Raw genomic sequence first — 18,210 nt, forward strand, 5'->3', positions numbered from 1 at the left:
CACTGACCCTGGGCCCAAGAGTCCCCAGGTCTTGCCATACTGCTGGCCAACCAGGTCTTCACCCGGGTTCACAGAAGTCTATTGAGCACTTGTTTATTGGTAATGAAAAAGCCGTAAGTTAATTCAGAAGGCTCCATCTAAATGGGTGAGAATGCAGATGGGATCTGAATAATGTTTGGGGAGGAAAATCAGTGCTATAAAAGGAAACCTAGAAAGGTTCTCCTGCCAAGAGGTGATATGAAATCATATTGCTGACATTATACTCTGAGGTCACAGTCCCAATGTACACTGCGGTGTTAGTTTTGGATTTGTAGTGTATGGTTCACTGTTACAATCCAAGTTTGACACTAATGTAGAGGGAGAAGAACAGCAGTGACAATAATAATACAATGGCACTTCTTGCCTCCAACATTTAAGGTTTTGCAAAAAGTGACTGTTCTCTCTTTTAGACTTAGAAGTCAGAAAGTGAGAAAGGGTTAGGGACACTTATTATCAGGAGGGACCAGTCCATGGAGAAGGACATCATGATTGATAAAGTGGAGGGTCAGCAAAAAAGACAGAAACTCCCAATCACATTGATTGGCACAGTGGCAGCAGCAATGGACTCAAGCATCGCAGCATTTGTGAGGATGGCTCAGGCCCAGGCAGTGTGTCATTCTGTTGGGTTGGAGTTGACTCTAGAGCATGTAACAACAACAACAACAAACATACCCCAACTTGATTTCAGGTGTTTGAGCTAATTGCTAGCATGAGTGTGTATGGGGATATTTAGAGCGAGGAGTTAATATATACAGATTAAAATTTCACAGTCAACTCCAAAGACTGTCTCAATTTTGGCTTTGGGGACATGGTTATTAACCACTGATATGCAATATGATTCTCCTCTATTAGAAGGAAAACAAAAACAATACTGTAGCATCAGCAAAAATAGCAAGGTTATAATGTAAGAGATTTAATTCTGTAAGCTAAAGGAAGGAAGGAAGGAAAATTGAATTTGGCTTAAACTCTCAATATTCGCAAAGCTGGAGATGGCAAACTTCCTGGAAAGAGTGGCTTAGCAACCAACATGCAGTTAGGGATTAGTATCCAGCCCTTGTGGCAGGTCTGTGACTAACCTGTGGCTAGTTTGCAAACAACAACAACCCAGAATTAAGTAGAGCAATATTCTGTTTGTAGCCAGCATGACTTGATCAAAACTAGATGCTAGTAATGGTAACAAAAAGCAGAGGATTAGAAGCATTTCGTATTTTTTTAATGAGATTGATACTTGAAAAAAATTTCAATTTTGGATGCTGATAGTTAAAGTGTTTTTGGTATCCTTTTATTTAGGGGATTAATGATAACAATGCCAATATTTTTAAAGCATGTCTAGGTGACAGCTATTGGACTAATCACTTGATATTAATTGTCTTAATTTTCATAGCAACCTGATTTTTAAAGAAGAGAAGTTCAGTAAATTTCCCAAGCTCACTCAGTGTGTGGTGGACTTTTGAGTTCAAGATCAGGTACCTTGACTCCCAAGACTCTTACTTGTAGGTCATGTGATAATCCTGGTGATATTTAAGCAACAACCAGACTGGGTGAGGACCCTGACCAGACCTATGCCAATTCAGGAGCTACTGCAGAGAAATTCATTGCTACTTACAATGGGATGCTCAGAAGTTGAAGCTAGACCTGAAAAGGCAGATGGTAGGAGACTGGGACTTCTGGGTGACTGGCTGATAGACTCACAGAACAGTGAAGAGGGGAGCAGGAAAAGAAAGAAAGCAAATGGGGAGAGACTGGGAAAAAATATCTCAAGGCAATGAACATTGGAAAACAATGAGTCAGGAAAGGTAAGTGCAGAAGGCAGATTCCCACAGAGTAGGGGGAACACTCTCCAAGAAAAACCCTGGATTTGGTTCTAGAATTAGTAGTGACTAGTTGTTTTTCCTTCAGGAAGCGACTTCTTTAGGTCTCAGCATGGTGGTGGTGGTGATGGCATGCCTTGGAATCGGTTTTGACTCATAGCGACCCTGCACCGGGTTTCCAAGGCTGTAAATGGCATTGTACTGTGGGTTAATGAATTGGACTGCAAAGTCGGTTTGAACTGCAAAGTTTCTGGTTCAAGGTCACCAACTGCTCCTCGGAAACCCTATACAGGATTGCTATGGGTTGGAACCAACTCGACAGCACTTAAAAACAATAACAAATCTTTTTTGAAAGCAGAAAGCCTCATCTTTCTCCCATGGAATGACTGATAGTTTCGAACTGCTGACCTTGAGGTTAGCAGCCTGACTTGTGACCACTAGTCAGCATTCTCCTTTGTAAAATTCAATGAAACCTGCAAAAGCTGGAATCGGTGGAGGGCAGAAACTGTCAGAGGAAAACAAAAACTTCAGGTATTTTCCATTAAAGCACGCATTAGGAAAGTGGTTAAAACTACATCTGTCAAAGGAAGAAAACTTGCAAGACTCAGAAAAGCAAAGCAGAATCATCAAGCTCTGGCTCTCACAGGTTTCACTGTAGAAACTACAAGAATAAATGTGCTTTCAGGTACCTTATTCACCAAGTATTTTTTTTTCCTTTGAATTAGTAATTCATGAAAACATTTTCAGGCTCAGGGGTCAGGGTTAAATAAAATAAAGCTTTCAAGAATGCATGGAAGAACAGCATACCCAGAATGCATCAGTGCAGCAGAGTCCATAGGAAGAAGAGGTAAGGATGAGAAGAAAATGGTCCAGGGGATAGATAAGGAAGGTACCAATAATCAACATACCATTTAATCCAGAAAACAATGTTAGGCTGCCTACAATTATTAAAATGAGACAAAAAAAAACAAAACAAAAAAAACCCACCTGTATAGGATCTCAAGATATAAATATTTATAGGGGCAGAAGTCTCATCTTTTTCTGGCAGAGTGGCTAGTGGGTTCAAAATGCCAACCTTATGGTTCATGTTGTTGTTGTTGAGTACCGTGGAGTCGGTTTCGACTCATAGTGACCCTGCACCGGGTTTCCAAGGCTGTAAATCTTTACAGGAGCAGAACACCTTATCTTTCTCCCGTGGAACCGCTGGTAGTTTCGAACTGCTGACCTTGAGGTTAGCAGCCCGATTCATAACCACTATGTTACCAGAGCTCCATATAGTCCAGTACTTATCCTACAGAGCCACCGTGTTCCCTTACAAGCCCTATGGGGGCAGTTCTACTCTGATAGGGTTGCTAAGAGTTGGAATTGATTTACAGCCATGGGTTTTAGTGCCAGATCTCCTGAAACAAAAACTCTGGAGGCAGGACCTAGCAATTCATGCTTTAGTGAGCATCTAAGTAAATCTGATGCAGGCTGAAGCTGAGAACCTCTGCTCTGAAGATCAAGGGATCAAGTGAAACTATGGAGGTTTTGGGGTTTTTTGTTTTTGTAAACTATAGAGTCTTGAGAGTGAGAAAAGATGTCCACTAACAGGAAATAGCTGAGGAAGAAGTACAAATGTTCTTGTATGCTCAGATGTCAGGGATCACTTTTTCCAAAATTTAGGAACACATGTTTCCAACATAGAGGGAAAAAAAAAAAAAAACTTCATTATTTTGTTTAAAGAAAGAACCTAAGTAATTAGAAGGCTAACTTAAATGTCACAATTCCAGATTTGGTTTCACAAAGGTAAAAAAAAAAGTTGAGAATTCCACTGTGAACAAGGAGGTAAAAATGGTAAACTTAGGCTGTTCTGAAGTTTTGTGACAGCAAAACTGACAGCTTTGTTTCATAAAACCATCTAGGGAAACTGTAAGTTTGTTTTGACATCCTACCTTGATCTCCTGTACAAAAAAAAAAAAAAGTGTTTCCTTCCCCTGCCTGCACATTGACAAGCTTTCAAACGGAGACACTTAGATTTAAAAAAAAAAAAAAAAAAAAAAGGTAGAAGCACTTACAATTCCTAATCATTCTTCAAAGAACATGGCATTTTAGCATTCTTGAAGTGTTTTAAATGTTTCCAAAGAGCTTTGCTTTGGAAGTGATTGTGGGTTGGTGCATGGCAAATGACGATTAATTTGAAAATCTTAAGAGCTCTTTTGGTGTGCTGGAATTTTTAAGTACCCCATTTAAGGTACTTGGTTTCTGCATTTTAAGAAGATTTAAAACTATTTAACCTTTCTTAGTTTACAGGAACTCAAGTGCACCACAGTGGATTTTCTTGACTTCAGTTGCTGCAATAGTGGGATATGAGAGCAATTAATTAGTTTAAGAAATTAAGAATTCACCAGTTGGTGAATAAAGGTCATAGGAAGGCAGTGTGAGCCCACCTGCATCTTTCCAAAAAGAAGGATGTCTGTATATACATATATAATAACGGCTGTGACAAAATCCTATTGATTTTCTGGTTATGTAAGAAGACATGAGATAATTTCTTAAGAGGTATTTATCAACAACAAAATTTTACTAAATCATCAAAATACTGAGTCCAGAATTTATGAAGAGCTTCTCCCTGAATGTGAGCATGGGGCTTGGTTGGGGCACTATTCACAGTTGAGGCCAGCCCTTGTCTGAATTCTAGCTGCTGTCTTCCATCATCCTCGCTCTAGCTTTCATTCACGTATTACCCTCATTCCCATAAATGTACCACCTAGGCTAGTATCTCCTGACACCACCAGCATGCCACAGAATCACATCTCCCAACTCCCAATCCAGTAAAGGGTCATGGACTCTAAAGTTCTTGAGTAAAAAAGCAAAAGAAAAACCATTATCTATCAAGATATATAAATATAAAACCTTGGACATAACCCACTTGAATTTAGAGACCAATTCAAGAACAGATATGATGCATTAGATACTAATGACCAAAGACCAAATGAGCTTTGGGATGGCATCAAAAATGTCATATAGGAAGAAAGTAACAGGTCATTAAAAAGACAGGGATAAAAGAAAATACCAAAAATGGATGTAAGAAAAGACTCGGGAACTTGCTCTCCAGCACAGAAATGCTGAAGCAAATGGAAGAAATGAGGACGTAAAAGAGCTGAAAAGAAAATTGCAAAGGGTAACTCTGGAAAACAAAGTCAAGCATTACAATGAAATGTGCAAACACCTGGAGTCAGAAAATCAAAATGGAAGAACATATTCAGCATTTCTCAAGATGAACGAACTCAAGAAAACCTTCTTGTTATATTGAAGGATTCTACGGGCAAAGTTAACAACAAAAACAATAGCAATGGGCCAAGTACTCAATAATACAGAAAGCTTCAAAAGAAGATGGAAGGTATGCAGAGTCACTGTGCCAAAAAGAAATGGTCCAGTTATTTCAAGAGGTGGCATAGGATGCTGACCCAAGCCTGGTCAATTACCTAATAGTCATGTGAAAGTTGGACAACCAATAAGGAAGACCATAGAAGAATTGATGCATGTGAGTTATGATATTGGGGAAAAATAGTGAAAGTACCATGGACTGCCAGAGGAACCAACAAATCTGTCTCAGAAGAAGCATAGCCAGAATGTTCCTTAAAAGTCAGGATGACAAGACTTTGTCTCTCTCATAGGTTGGACAAGTTATCATGAGGGACCAGCCCCTGGAAAAGGCCAAGTGGAGGTTAAGCTAAAAAGAGGCAGACCCTCAACAAGATTAATTGGCATGGGGACAGAAGAAAGGGGCTCAGGTGTAGCAACAATTATTAGAATGGTGCAGGACCAGGTCGTGTTTTGTTCTGTTGTGCACCGGGTTGGTATGAGTTGGCACGTAACAACAACAACAAAACATATGTTATAGAGTCTGAGGTTCTAATCTTATTTGGCAATGAGCTGTCTTTGTTATGTTATTGAGACAAGATTAGTTATAGAGTATGTCTTGAGTCTATCTCACTTGATATCAAACAAGTGTGCTAGAAAACCAAGATGGGGTATGGTAGATGCCAAGGCACATGAAGATCTCCAAGAAGTCTGGAAGCTGAAGCTAAAGATATAAAAACTGTCTTCCAGAGCGGACAGGCAGCAAGTGTTCCCCTTGAATTTACATCTCTAGCTTCTAAAACTGTGAAAAAATAAATTTGTTTGTTAAAGCCATACACTTGTGGTATTTTTGTTCTAGCAGAACTAGATAACTAAAACACTTGGGAAGCATTATCCTGATTGTTTTAGATAAACTGGTTCATGTAGATTTTGCAAGCACCCTGCCCTAAGTACTATTATTTCCATTTCTCAGATAAGGAAACTAAAACATTAAGAAAGTAAAGTTCAACAATTTGTTAGGCTCCTGCTAATACTGTATGATGCATGAGCCCAAGCTATTAATATAATGTGTACTTTACAGAATGGTTTTAAGTATTACATCATGTGCTGCAACAAAACAAAACAAAACAAAACAAAAAACCCTAGCATTTGTTAAATAGTTGCATGTGTTCTATGCCATGGAAACCATTTTTATTAAATGTCTAATTTAAGCCAAGGTGGGCTGGAGCAACATTCTGTTATAGCCTACCTTTTATAGATAAGGAAACGGAGCATTAACTTGGCCCAGGTATATACAGCTAGCAAGTGAGAATGACGGTATTTGAATGCTACATTCTGACTTCTCTGTTGTCCCTGTAATTAATACTTAACATCACCATCATTAGTCAATTTGGAGTCTGAGGGAATTGTGACAGTATGACTTGGGTGGTATCCAGGAAAGACGACAGGACACAAACGCAGTCAGTCCTAACTACCTGTTTTGGACAGCTTCCCAGTACTCCTAGTGCTGGACGTGCTGTCCCCTCTGGTCAGCACTGTGATGCCACCGAAACTTGCCGTCTTGGTCATGGCTGGCTTCAGATTGCGGTTGGAACTGTCAGAGTCTGTGCTGCTCCAGGCCCTTTGGTGGTCGGACCATCTGAGTTCATTCTCTGAGCTGCTCTGTCGACTGCCAGATGTTCTCCCTGAGCCATCTCTGTTACCCCTGAAGTACAACCACCAGAAAGATATACAAGGACAATGTTACATAGCATGAACAGAGTGCACACCAAGCAGGGCCTTTCTTGGAAGTATGATCTACACTGGACTCTTCTTGCCAACCCTTTCCATTAAACCTGTTACCCTGCAAATAGTGCCCTGAATAAATCAACGATATACAGACAGAGAACGTATCACACAAAACACCCATGTTACAAACAGCGAAAAGCAAGCCTAGAAATATCTCACATTCACTCTGCCAGTGAAGGAAAAACTAGAAAAATATGCTATAAAATATCGGTGTTAACTTCTCTCAAGAGAAAGAGAGGAGGGTAAGTTCTCCTGGGCCAAGTTACCCACAAATGAGTGTCTGGGAATCATAATGACACTGAATGACTGGAAAATCAGCTCCCAGTGAAGGAGTGTTTTGCCTTTCCCTTCAGCATTCAATAACTGAGCCATGAAAAATGTCCACAGACTTACAGAACTTATTTATCAATGAAACATCTAACTTCCTGATACATATTGTTGATGTGTGCAGAGTAGAACTCTACAGAGTTTAGCAACCTTGGAAACAGTACGTATGCTAGATCTTACTTCTGAGATATCTCTGCATGGTTTTGAACTAATCTATTACTAGTCCACAGCTTAAACATTTGCATAATCTGGAAACTCCTTTATAATATATAATGTGGAGATATATAAGGAGAAGTACAAAAATGTATTGTTACAACATCACAAAAATCTTTATTAAACAAAAATATCAAAATGGGATGCTGCTGTTTCTTAACACATGCTCTCAGTCAAGATCTTTAACACTTCTGAAGGTGGTGTTTCCAACTCTCTAACCTTGGTCCAAAATAGTCTGTGTTCTTGGGTTTATACCATGTCAAAATAACAGTTTGGACATCTTCTAGGGACTCGAATTGTGTTCCTTTTCAATGTTCTTTAAGTTTGTGGAACAAAAAGAAATCTGAAGGGGTAAGATCAGGGCTATAGGGTAGATGGAGTCAAGTTTTCCAATTCTTGCAAGACAGCCCTTGATGCACTTGAATAATGAGCATGCACATTGTTGTTGTTATGTGCCGTGCAGTCGGTTCCGACTCATAGCGACCCTGTGCAGGGTTTCCGAGGCTGTAAATCTTTACGGGAGCAGAAAGCCTCATCTTTCTCCCGCAGATTGTAGTGAGAGAAAAAAATGTCTAGGTGCAACTTTCCTGTTTTTTTTCTCATTAATGCAGTTTTCAATTTTCTTATAAACTTCATCATAATAAGTCCCTGTGATCATCCCGTGTTCCTGGGGAAAAATCTACCAATTACCCCTTGGGAGTCTCAGAAAGAGTCACCATAACCTTCTGAGCTGACTGACCTCTCTATTTTGAATTTTCTAGCAGATTCCCTCAGAAACCACTGTTTCTATTGGACCTACTTTTTAAAGGCACCCTAAAAAAACTTACTGAGAGAATTTGTTTGTAACTATCCTCTGAACACAGAGACATGTTTAAACATATTTTGTAGTAAAAATCCTTACATGTATGAACTGAAACCCTAGTAGCAATACTTGTTAACTTATATCATGTGTGTGTGTGTCACAGATTACATGGGATATAACTAGAGGTTTCCAGATTCTCCCCCTCTGAATTCACTAAGGATTTAGCAGATATCACAGAAATCACAGAAGTTACCCTGTAAACCTATGGTGAAATTTTTGGCAGTGAGTTTAACCTTCAGGGGCAGAGGAAAGATCCCTTTAATCCTTTCACATAGGAAATTTTGTGACAGCAATAACATTGTAAACATTGAACTGACATGAGATTGTCCAAGGGGATCAGCAGGAATACAAAACCCTCCATAGGAGAAAAAGCATAAAATTCAGACAGAAAGAGGTGCAAAATCACAAGAGAATTTTGAAGATCCTAAGAAGTTTTCATTGGTTTCCAATCTACTTAAAGAGTAATCTCATTAATATTTTCAAAGGGTTCTTTTTTTTTTTTTTTCTGCCGATGGAAAGACTGCATCATGAAACCATTCTATGATTCTCCTGGATTATAATTAAGTAGCCCATTGCTGTGGAGCCAGTTCTGATTCACTGAGACACCATGTGTTACAGAGTAGAACGGCTTCATGGGGTTTTTCTTGCCTATAAATTTTAAGGAAGAATAGTACTGCTTGGTAGGTATAAACCACCAACCTCTAGGTTAGTAGTCAAGTGAAAATCATCTGCATGATCAAGGACTACTTCAATAAGTAAAGAGCATAAATCATGGCCAACAGAAATAACCCTGATTTCAGATTAGTATGTAATGTGATCAACCAGAGATTTGATCCAAATCTCACAGATGTGATCAGTATCTCTGTCAACAAAAATGCATTTAAAGTCAATGGCAGACTGTTGAGATACTAGAAGTCTTCATTTCTGACTGAAACACTCAACTGACTACATTGTACAGAGGTACACAGAAATATTTTAGGTGCTGGTTCAATTTGATTTATTAAATGTAATAAGATACATGAAATTTCATGAAAACCAAAGAAGGTAAATGAACCTCAAGGATAACAGCAATGAAATATCTCACCTGTGATGGGGAACTTGTAAGATGCAGGGAGTAGGGGTGGGAGTGGGTGAAGTCAGACAGAAAAAAAAAAAAAAAAAAAAAAACAGAAAACAATTGGATGCAAATATGCAGTACTCTGCTACCCTCTAATCATGCTTCTTCCAAACATTCTTAGCACTTGAAGAATGGTCTTAGGAATAATATCCACATTAAGAAAAAAAAAAAAAAATACCAGAATCCACCAATGGCTAAGCTACTTTGGTTCTTAAACTTCTTTGAAACTCAAGAAAGCCACAGATGGTCCATAGAAGACGGTGGAAAAAGAGTAAGTTTCTCAAAGGTAGGAAACTCATTTCTGGTTGTCTCTGTTTCATTTTCCAAATTCAAATTCATTTTACTCCCATGTAAATTAATCCATGTTTGGCAATTTCTGGCCCCTTAAAAGAATCCCTGGTAGCATTATGGGATATGCTTGGGTCAACTAACCACAAGATTGGTGGTTCAAAACCTCCAGCTGCTCCATGGGGGAAAGAGGAGACTGTCTGCTCTCATTAAGATTTACAGTCTTGCAGACTAGATGGCAGTGGGTTTTGATTTTTTGTTTTTGACCCTTTGAAATGGATTTTCTTTACTATTTAGCAACTGTGAATATGCCAAGAATTTGATCATTTGTAGACAGTCTTGGATATTTATTATAGGAAACTACTGGCTTGGAAGAAGAGGAGTACTCAGCCTCAGCATTCAGGAAGTATTAACAGGAAGTCATCCATAAGGGACCCATCCTTTGTCCTCAGCACTAACTCAACTTCAATTTTTCTACTCCCCATGAATTTTGTACCTCTATGGGAAACTGGAGTCCTGGTGTGGCACTGTGGGTTAATGGGTCAGATTGCTAAGCCATTTGAACTGTAAGGTTGGCAGTTCAAGCTCACCAGCTGCCCCTTGGAAACCTATACAGGGTTGCTATGGGTCGGAACCAACTCGATGGAACTTAACAACAACATGGGGGATTGCAAACTTTCCCTAAACACCAGTGTGACTGACTGTCTGCCAAACAGGTGGCACTGCACTCAATAGGTACAATATAGCACATTGCAGCTAGTACTTGCTATCCTTGCAAACCGGTTTCTGAAGCATTGGGATAATTCCTATGGATTTGTGTTACAACCTCTAGCCAATAAGACAATTTAAGGTTTCCTTCGCCTCTCCATCAGCCCAAATCGATTTGTGCTTTTTAAAAAACAGTGAATTTAAGTTGCTGTTTTAGGAGTCAGCTTTAATCAGATTCTAAATAAAGTATCTAATTCCAATTTATAATCTACAGGGATTTGCACATTAAAGCATATTTTTACAGTTCACTAGCTATTGATTATTAACCTTAACCACAAGATGATGTTCAGAATTAGCAGTACATTTATTTGCATGTGGATTTATAGACACCATAGACCCTCCCTCCTAAGCCCTCTTCCTGGAACCTAGGGAGGCGATGGTAATGACAGAGCTAGATGGTCATCAGAGCTAGACTGCTTATAGGTAAGTAGGATTTGAAGCCAAAGTAGTCTTAAAACACGTACTCTCGGTTCTGTACTAATTTGCATACTTGATGACATTTGTTTTTCTTTATGCATGGGAACTTTTATTGGTATTTTCTTTCTTCTAAGAGGGCAAAAAGATGGCTTTCTTTCTTTGTTTGTTTAGCTTTACTTCAACAGAGATAGAATCTATTATCCATATATGCATTACTATATCAGTAAGTATGCTGAATATCAAATACATACAGAGCATTGTGTATCATTTATCCTATGATGGATGCTAGAGATATAGTAAGGAGAAGAGTAAGAAATTTGCTATGGTCCCTCTGCCTTCATGAAGTTTCTACCTTAGCCTAAAACTTTAAAAAATATATTATAATCCTACCCTTTCAAACTATACAGATTTTTATTTAAGCTGTTCATTATAATTCAAAGGGATCTCATATCTTCTTTTAGGAATAAAATCTATATTTGCTAAAAAACAAAAACTTAGGTTGAAATAGTGATGGATAGCAGTGTGTTTATGCATCAATCATTCGGACAGAGTCATCATTGACTTGCTTTCCAGTGTTAGGGATGTACATACAAAAGCAACCAGTCAGAGAAGTGTTTATTCACTGTCACTAGTCAAAGTTGATTTTATGAACTTTAGATCCGTCCTTGAGGATAAACAGAAAAACAGAGGAAGTACTCTAACTAACAAAATGTATCCAAACACATAAATTTCCAATTCCATATATCACACTACCCAATATGGCTTCAATATGAGCTACGTAATATTTTTTTTAAAAAAAGAAAGCCAAACATTTTTATTTCATAAACAAAAATATTTTACACTAATACACTTATATTTAACATTGAGTCTGCCACATAATCTGAAAACACACTTTTAAAAAAGTAAGCCATACCAACCGAAAGAGCTGTCTTTTCTTATAGGTCTCATTGCATATGTTACTGTCTTCCAAGAGCCTACTGGAAACGAAAAACATGATTTTTATGATATAAAACCTAAGAGTACTAAATGACCTATTTTAAATGGGTGTGTACTCAACTTCAGCATACCTTTCTTGCAGACCAGTACCATACAATTTATTTGGATGATGTTAAATTGCATCAGAATAAATGAATATAGAATAGTTTTCCCAATTTTAGAATAAAGATCTCCACCCCAGGATTAAGTGCCGTGGAGTTGGTTCTGACTCTTGGTGTGGCACTGTGGGTTAATGCATTGGACTGCAAGATTGGTTTGAACTACAAGGTCAGTGGTTCAAGCTCAACATCCACCACTCAGAAACCCTATACAGGGTAGCTATGAGTTGGAACTGACTCGACAGCATTTAACAACAACAGCAACAACCCCCGGATTAAGGCACTAATGATAGAGAAGAAAGGTGGATAGAGGAGATTAAACACAGAGGATGGAAGAGGAGAAAGGAATAAAGACATTTATGTAACAGATATAACAGATATGATGTGACACTGTAAGATAAGCACTGGACCAAAAGGTCGGTTTGAATCATAAAGTCAGCAATTCAAACTCAGCAGTCACTTTAAGAAACCCTGTACAGGGTCGCTATGGGTCGGACCCGACTCGATGGCACTTAACAACAACAACAACAATACAGGGCTAGTACGAGTCAGAACAGACTCGACTCAATGGCACTTAACAACAATGACAACAATTTGATATAAAGGATATTTAAGTAATTAAAATGAGCTGTCATAGTGCTATAGGGCTGCTGACCCCAAGGTCAATGTGTCAAACTCACCAACTGCTCCTTGGAAATCCCACCCAGGGTGACTCTGAGTCAAAAGTAACTTAGCGGCACGTAACACCAACAACAGTAATGTACTATATAAATTGTGATTGTGTGTGTGTGTGTGGTATTAAAGTTATTCTTTATTTCTTGGTCATAAGTGAAATACTGTCATTCCAGAGATAGGTACCCAAAAGTATTCACTGATTTTTGGAGAAGAGTCAATGAATTGATTTTTGCTTATTGAGACCATCAAGAGTATATATATGCAACACATACATTTGACTAAGTATTGCTTTGTTGAGGGATTAGCATATAATATGAGGGATACTTCAATGACTAAAGGAAGCCCTGGTAGCACTGTAGGATAAGCACTAGACTGCTAACTGCAAGAGCAGCAATTCAAACCCACAAGCTGCTCAGCAGGAGAAAGATGACACTTTCTGCTCCTGTCAAGATTTACAGCCTCCGACACATTTTATATGCTCGCTGTAGGTCGGAATCAACTCAATGGCAGCAGGTTTGGTTTTTTTGTTTGTTTTTGGTTTTAAGTGACTGAGCAATTTTGTGTGTGTTTCTGTGTGTGATTTTTCTTTAATACAAAATCTAAATAAATTAATAAAATTAGGAAATAAGGTTGGAAAATAATGGGCCAAGGGAATACGGTTTTTCATTAATTAAATTGTAAACATTCACTCAATCTTTTTGATAAGGCCGTAGAATTCGGAATGCTTCAGAGTCATGCCAAACACGTCAGGGCTCATGGGTTCTTAGGGTGGCTGTAAATAGGGAATATTTGCTTGAATCTGAATGGATTTCCAGGGCATTGTTGAGGGTTGTTTTTGAATTCCTCATTCATATGAATTTATTTTATAGTTTCTTCATTTATTTTAAAAAAGTCATGGGAGAAAGGTTATTTAGCCGATGGTGATGGAATTTTATGATTCAATCCCGAGTGACTGTTAGCAGCATTAATTGTGATTGTTACAACTTTGATTATAGAAGATGTGTAACTAAGAAGGGGAGCAGTTAAATCTTTCGTTTCAGGTACAGACCATCCCAGGACCATCAAGAATGAAGAGCATGAAAAGAGAGAGGTCCTAACCTAGAAAGGCAGTGTCAGCAGAGACAGTGGCAGAAGTGCTGGCATGGGGAGATCAAACAGTTGTGAGCTCTAGGCCCATGAACTATGTAAGACTGTGTGTCTGCAAGCATTAGGCTGGGTTGCAAAATATGCCCTTTGGACATTTAAATGAATATTTTTTTTTTGTCTTGTAAGTGTATATCAAATATTCTTGCTTTGTTCGTTTGTGAAATATCACTGAGATGAAACAAAGTGTTCAATTTGTTAAATGTAAAGCTTAAGATCTTGTCTATAAACCTTCACTCAATTCACACTAAAAAGTTTTTTGAAAAAAAGGTTATTTAGGTCATTATTTACTTGAAGATTTTCAACTAATCTGACTAATACAATTTTAACTAATTATCTCTATAAGTATTGACATTTAATCAAATAATCTACATTTTCATTACCTTTATAGGAGCGCCCATTAAGTTAGTACTGGCGTGGTACTGTAGGGTCACAGCATTGGACTGCGAACCACAAAGTCAACAGTTCAATCCCACCAGCTGCTCCTCGAAAACCCTATACAGGGTCGCTATGAGTTGGAACTGACTCACTGACACTTAACAACAACAACAACAAGATCAAATTCACAACCACTTCTGTATGGAACACTATTATGGTATGGAATACCATTATACCTAATTCCTATTCGTAATTCCTATTTTGATACATGTTAAATGTGATTGGTACAAGTTAATGTGACATTTGATAATTCCCCCTAGAAATCTTTAATGAAATCATAGGGCATTTAAAAATTTATGTATATATAAAAGTATTTTTGAAAGATTTCTATTAACTTTGAATAATGTTTTCTGCTATTATGCTAGACTTTCTATAAATGTGATGACCCTTCCATTTGACAATCCTTGCTAATCCCTTAGCCACGTACATTTAACCATTTTAGATAAGATTTCCAAGTTAACCTTTTATGAAGATTAATATAGAAACATTATGTATACTCTCATTTGTATTACTATACATACACAAGGGACACAAGTAGTGGCCAACAATACCAAATATACAAGTCAGTCTAGCAGACAATTCTATAAGCCAATGAAACTGCAAGTTCCTGTATGGTCTCAACATTTATACTTTTTCATGTCTGGTAAGGGTAATTGATATAATACCTTCAGAGGGAATCAATGTTTAGACTTTAATAAAGAAAACATTCACACTTATGCTTGGATGTAATAATGAGAAATTTCCCCCTAAATTAAGTAATTTTGATGTGTTTCATAACATGTATGTGTGCATATATAAGTGTATACACATAGACACATGTATTTCTTTATACATATGTTCATGCACACACTTATATATATATGGTACATATATATCTATGAATATACAAGACACACACGACAGACTTTGTTCATCTAAAGACATGAAAAATAAAATTCATTACCTGTTTTCCACAAAAAGGCTTTCCTGGGAGCAAACTGACTGGAAAAAAAAAAAAGGGATTGTATCAGAGGTTCTGGATATGCTGAGGAATCCCAAATCCTTGCCTGATTTTAACACTACTTTTCCCCTCCTAAGGGAAAAGGATTAAGAAAATAGATACTATTTTCAGAAAACATGGAAACAAAAAGAGAGAGAAAAAAAGAGTTAGAAGAGTAAACAATTCTCATGCAGCCCATGATATTTTTCCAGCAACTCATTTCCAGGGTTGAAGCAGATTTAGCCCATTTGGCACCAAGGTCAGACGAAGAGAGTCGTGGTGAATGGAACTGCTAAAGAAATGCGATTGTCAGATTCTGCACTAGAAGTTTCCTCTGGTGGGTCAGCTCAGACACAGCTGCCGAAGCACAGGCGCCAACAAGAGCCAAAGAAACAGATTCAAATCACAGCAAAGCATGCAAATGTGGGACGATCAAGCGGAGGGTGGGAAAGCACAGAGTCACAATCCTGAAAGTATTATCTGGCAATACAGAATTTCACAACAGGAAAAGACTGAGTGCAAGACTCCAAGCTGAAGAAATCTCATCAATCATTCATCTTAAATAAAAGGGACAGTAAAGTCATAAGGAAGAAATAAAGCTAATTTAAAAAAAAAGTCAAGTTCCATCTAACATTCCTTAATTCTATCTCACCATAAAACCCAATGGGTTTCTTCTTAGTTCCCAAGTCCCCAGCATCCACTTTTCTATTGTTTTATGTTCAATTCACAATGTAGGGAAGACAAAGCCCCGTTATCATTTTATGCTGGGGAAAGGTGGATTATATTACATTGAAACACACAGAAAAAGAGAAGTCTAAACTATATAGTGTTTTGTTCCTATAATATATCAACTTTGTTTAAGAGTGAAAACCAGTTTCAAAGTATTGAGTTTCTAAGCATAACTATATGCACATAGGTATAGATTTTTTAAATGATGAAGATATGGCCCATGAAAGGAATACAAAGAGATGCAGCAGGCCCATTTTTTAAGAAGAAAAAAAGGAAACTAAAATCATAATTCCCTTTCAATAATTATTTCATGAATTAAAATGTAATCACTGCTCAGAGAGACAGGTAGAATACTAGTTTTTCTTCATTTCATTAGAGAAATAATTTCCTTCCACTAAGCAAAGGACTAGTTTTGGCCATGATGGTTTCCTCAAGAGTCATGAGTATTTCACTGAGGGCATCTCTAGAAACACTTCTGATTTAAGCTCTGTGCATCAAACATGCATCATGAATATTAATTGACAGATATATCATTTAACAAAAGCCAAACCAACCAATTAATAAAAACACCTTTCAGAAACTGTTGTTGTTGTTAAGTGCCACCGAGTCAGTTCCAAATCACAGTGACCCTGTTTAGGGTTTCCAAGGAGCAGTTGGTGGGTTTGAACTGCTAACCTTGTGGTTCACAGTCCAGTGCTGATCCACAGCACCCTACCAGAATTCTTTCAGATAGCTTTCTTTATTTGGTATTTGTATATGTAATGGGAATCAAATGCAAATGATATGCCACTGACATTATTTCTATGAAGAAGTTTGAACTACAAGATCAGTGGTTCAAGCTCACCAGCTGCTCCTTGTAAAGTTATAGAGTCACTCTAAGTAGGTACACGCTAGATGGCACTTAACACCACCACCAACAACAAATATGCTACTAACTATACTTCCTTTAGGTTTCTTTATTTCCTACTAGCTAGAATCAAATGGTTTGTGAAAGAAAATAAGGTTGTGTCACATAGACGCGCTATTATGAATTCACTGCTTTGCAACCTCTCAGCTCTTGAGGTTGTGAAGAGGTCAGCTGGAGTTTGCAACATTCTGAATGGGTGTTGGAATTCCTGACAATCTATTCCTTCTTTGAAGGGGTTGATTAAAGACATATTATTGACCTCTTTAGATTTGCAAATCTAACATTTGGGGAAAAGTTACATTTATAGCCCAAACTCTACGAATTAAGGAACAAAGACACTGACAAGGCAGATATCTTGTCCAAAAACATAGCTGAAGAGTTTTTTTTTTTTCTCAATTTTCATGGAAAGATCCAGAAAAAAATCATTACATCATTCCTCTGCCCCATTTTCATTAATAAGATAGAGTAGCTAATAGACTACAATGCAGCAGCTCATGAGAATAAACTTTCTAAAAGTAATATTAATAACCTGCAAAATTTAATAGCAGAGAAAGATAAAATTGTCACGGTAATTAAGTGCTACATTCAAAGCTGTCACTTAAATGCATTCTCAGATATAAAGAGCTTAACTTTTTTTCTTAAAAAAAAAAGAGAAAAATGATTTTGCCTAATGTCTTACAGAGCACTCGCCCACATCCCATCCCCCAATGCTGTTGGCACTTCATGCCCTTATTACTAGGTCTCACTGAAGAGGAATCGCAGAATGTGCTCCGGCACCACAGATGAGCTCCTCTGGGAATCTCTTTTCTTCAGAAATCACACTCATGGCAAAAAATGTTTCTCACAATACTGCTTTATCAACCTACCCGTTTCAAAGTTAGCAACGTTACAGAGAATTTATTACAAAATAAGCTGAAATCCTTGTCAAAGGGAATAAAAGAGTTAAGATACTTCAAATATTTGTCATTACTAAAACATATTTATTATTGAGAACAAAATCAATATGTACCGTGACTTAAATTTTGTAATAGATTTACCTGACGATAACAAACCATCTTAAGTTATATTTGAGACTCTTTGTTCTAGAAAACTCCCAAAGCAACACATAGATTTTGATTGGGTGCCTGCATACATAAGCATACATGCATGTATTGTTGTTGTTGTCAAGTGCCGTAGAGTCGATTCCAACCCATAGTAACCCTGCATAGGGTTTTCAAGGAGCAGCCGGTGAGACTGAACCACCGACCTTGCAGTTCAAATGACTTTGCAG

General features: G+C 37.7%; 1 protein-coding gene across 3 annotated transcripts in view; it reads right to left on the minus strand.

Annotated features, from left to right (window-relative positions):
• ARPP21 (cAMP-regulated phosphoprotein, 21kDa) overlaps positions 1-18,210 on the minus strand; it is a 152,951-nt gene that overhangs the window by 97,172 nt on the left and 37,569 nt on the right. For 2 of the 3 annotated variants that reach the window (XM_006869169.1, XM_006869170.1), the window contains 3 exons: positions 15,269-15,306; positions 11,893-11,952; positions 6,671-6,900 (listed from right to left, as the gene is read on the minus strand). In XM_006869169.1, the coding sequence (XP_006869231.1) occupies positions 6,671-6,900; positions 11,893-11,952; positions 15,269-15,306 (328 nt within the window). The remainder of the gene's footprint in view (positions 1-6,670; positions 6,901-11,892; positions 11,953-15,268; positions 15,307-18,210) is intronic. The other variant, XM_006869171.1, reaches the window with a different exon arrangement.

This window comes from Chrysochloris asiatica, unplaced genomic scaffold (assembly GCF_000296735.1).
Source record: "Chrysochloris asiatica unplaced genomic scaffold, ChrAsi1.0 scaffold00127, whole genome shotgun sequence".
NCBI lineage: Eukaryota > Metazoa > Chordata > Mammalia > Afrosoricida > Chrysochloridae > Chrysochloris > Chrysochloris asiatica.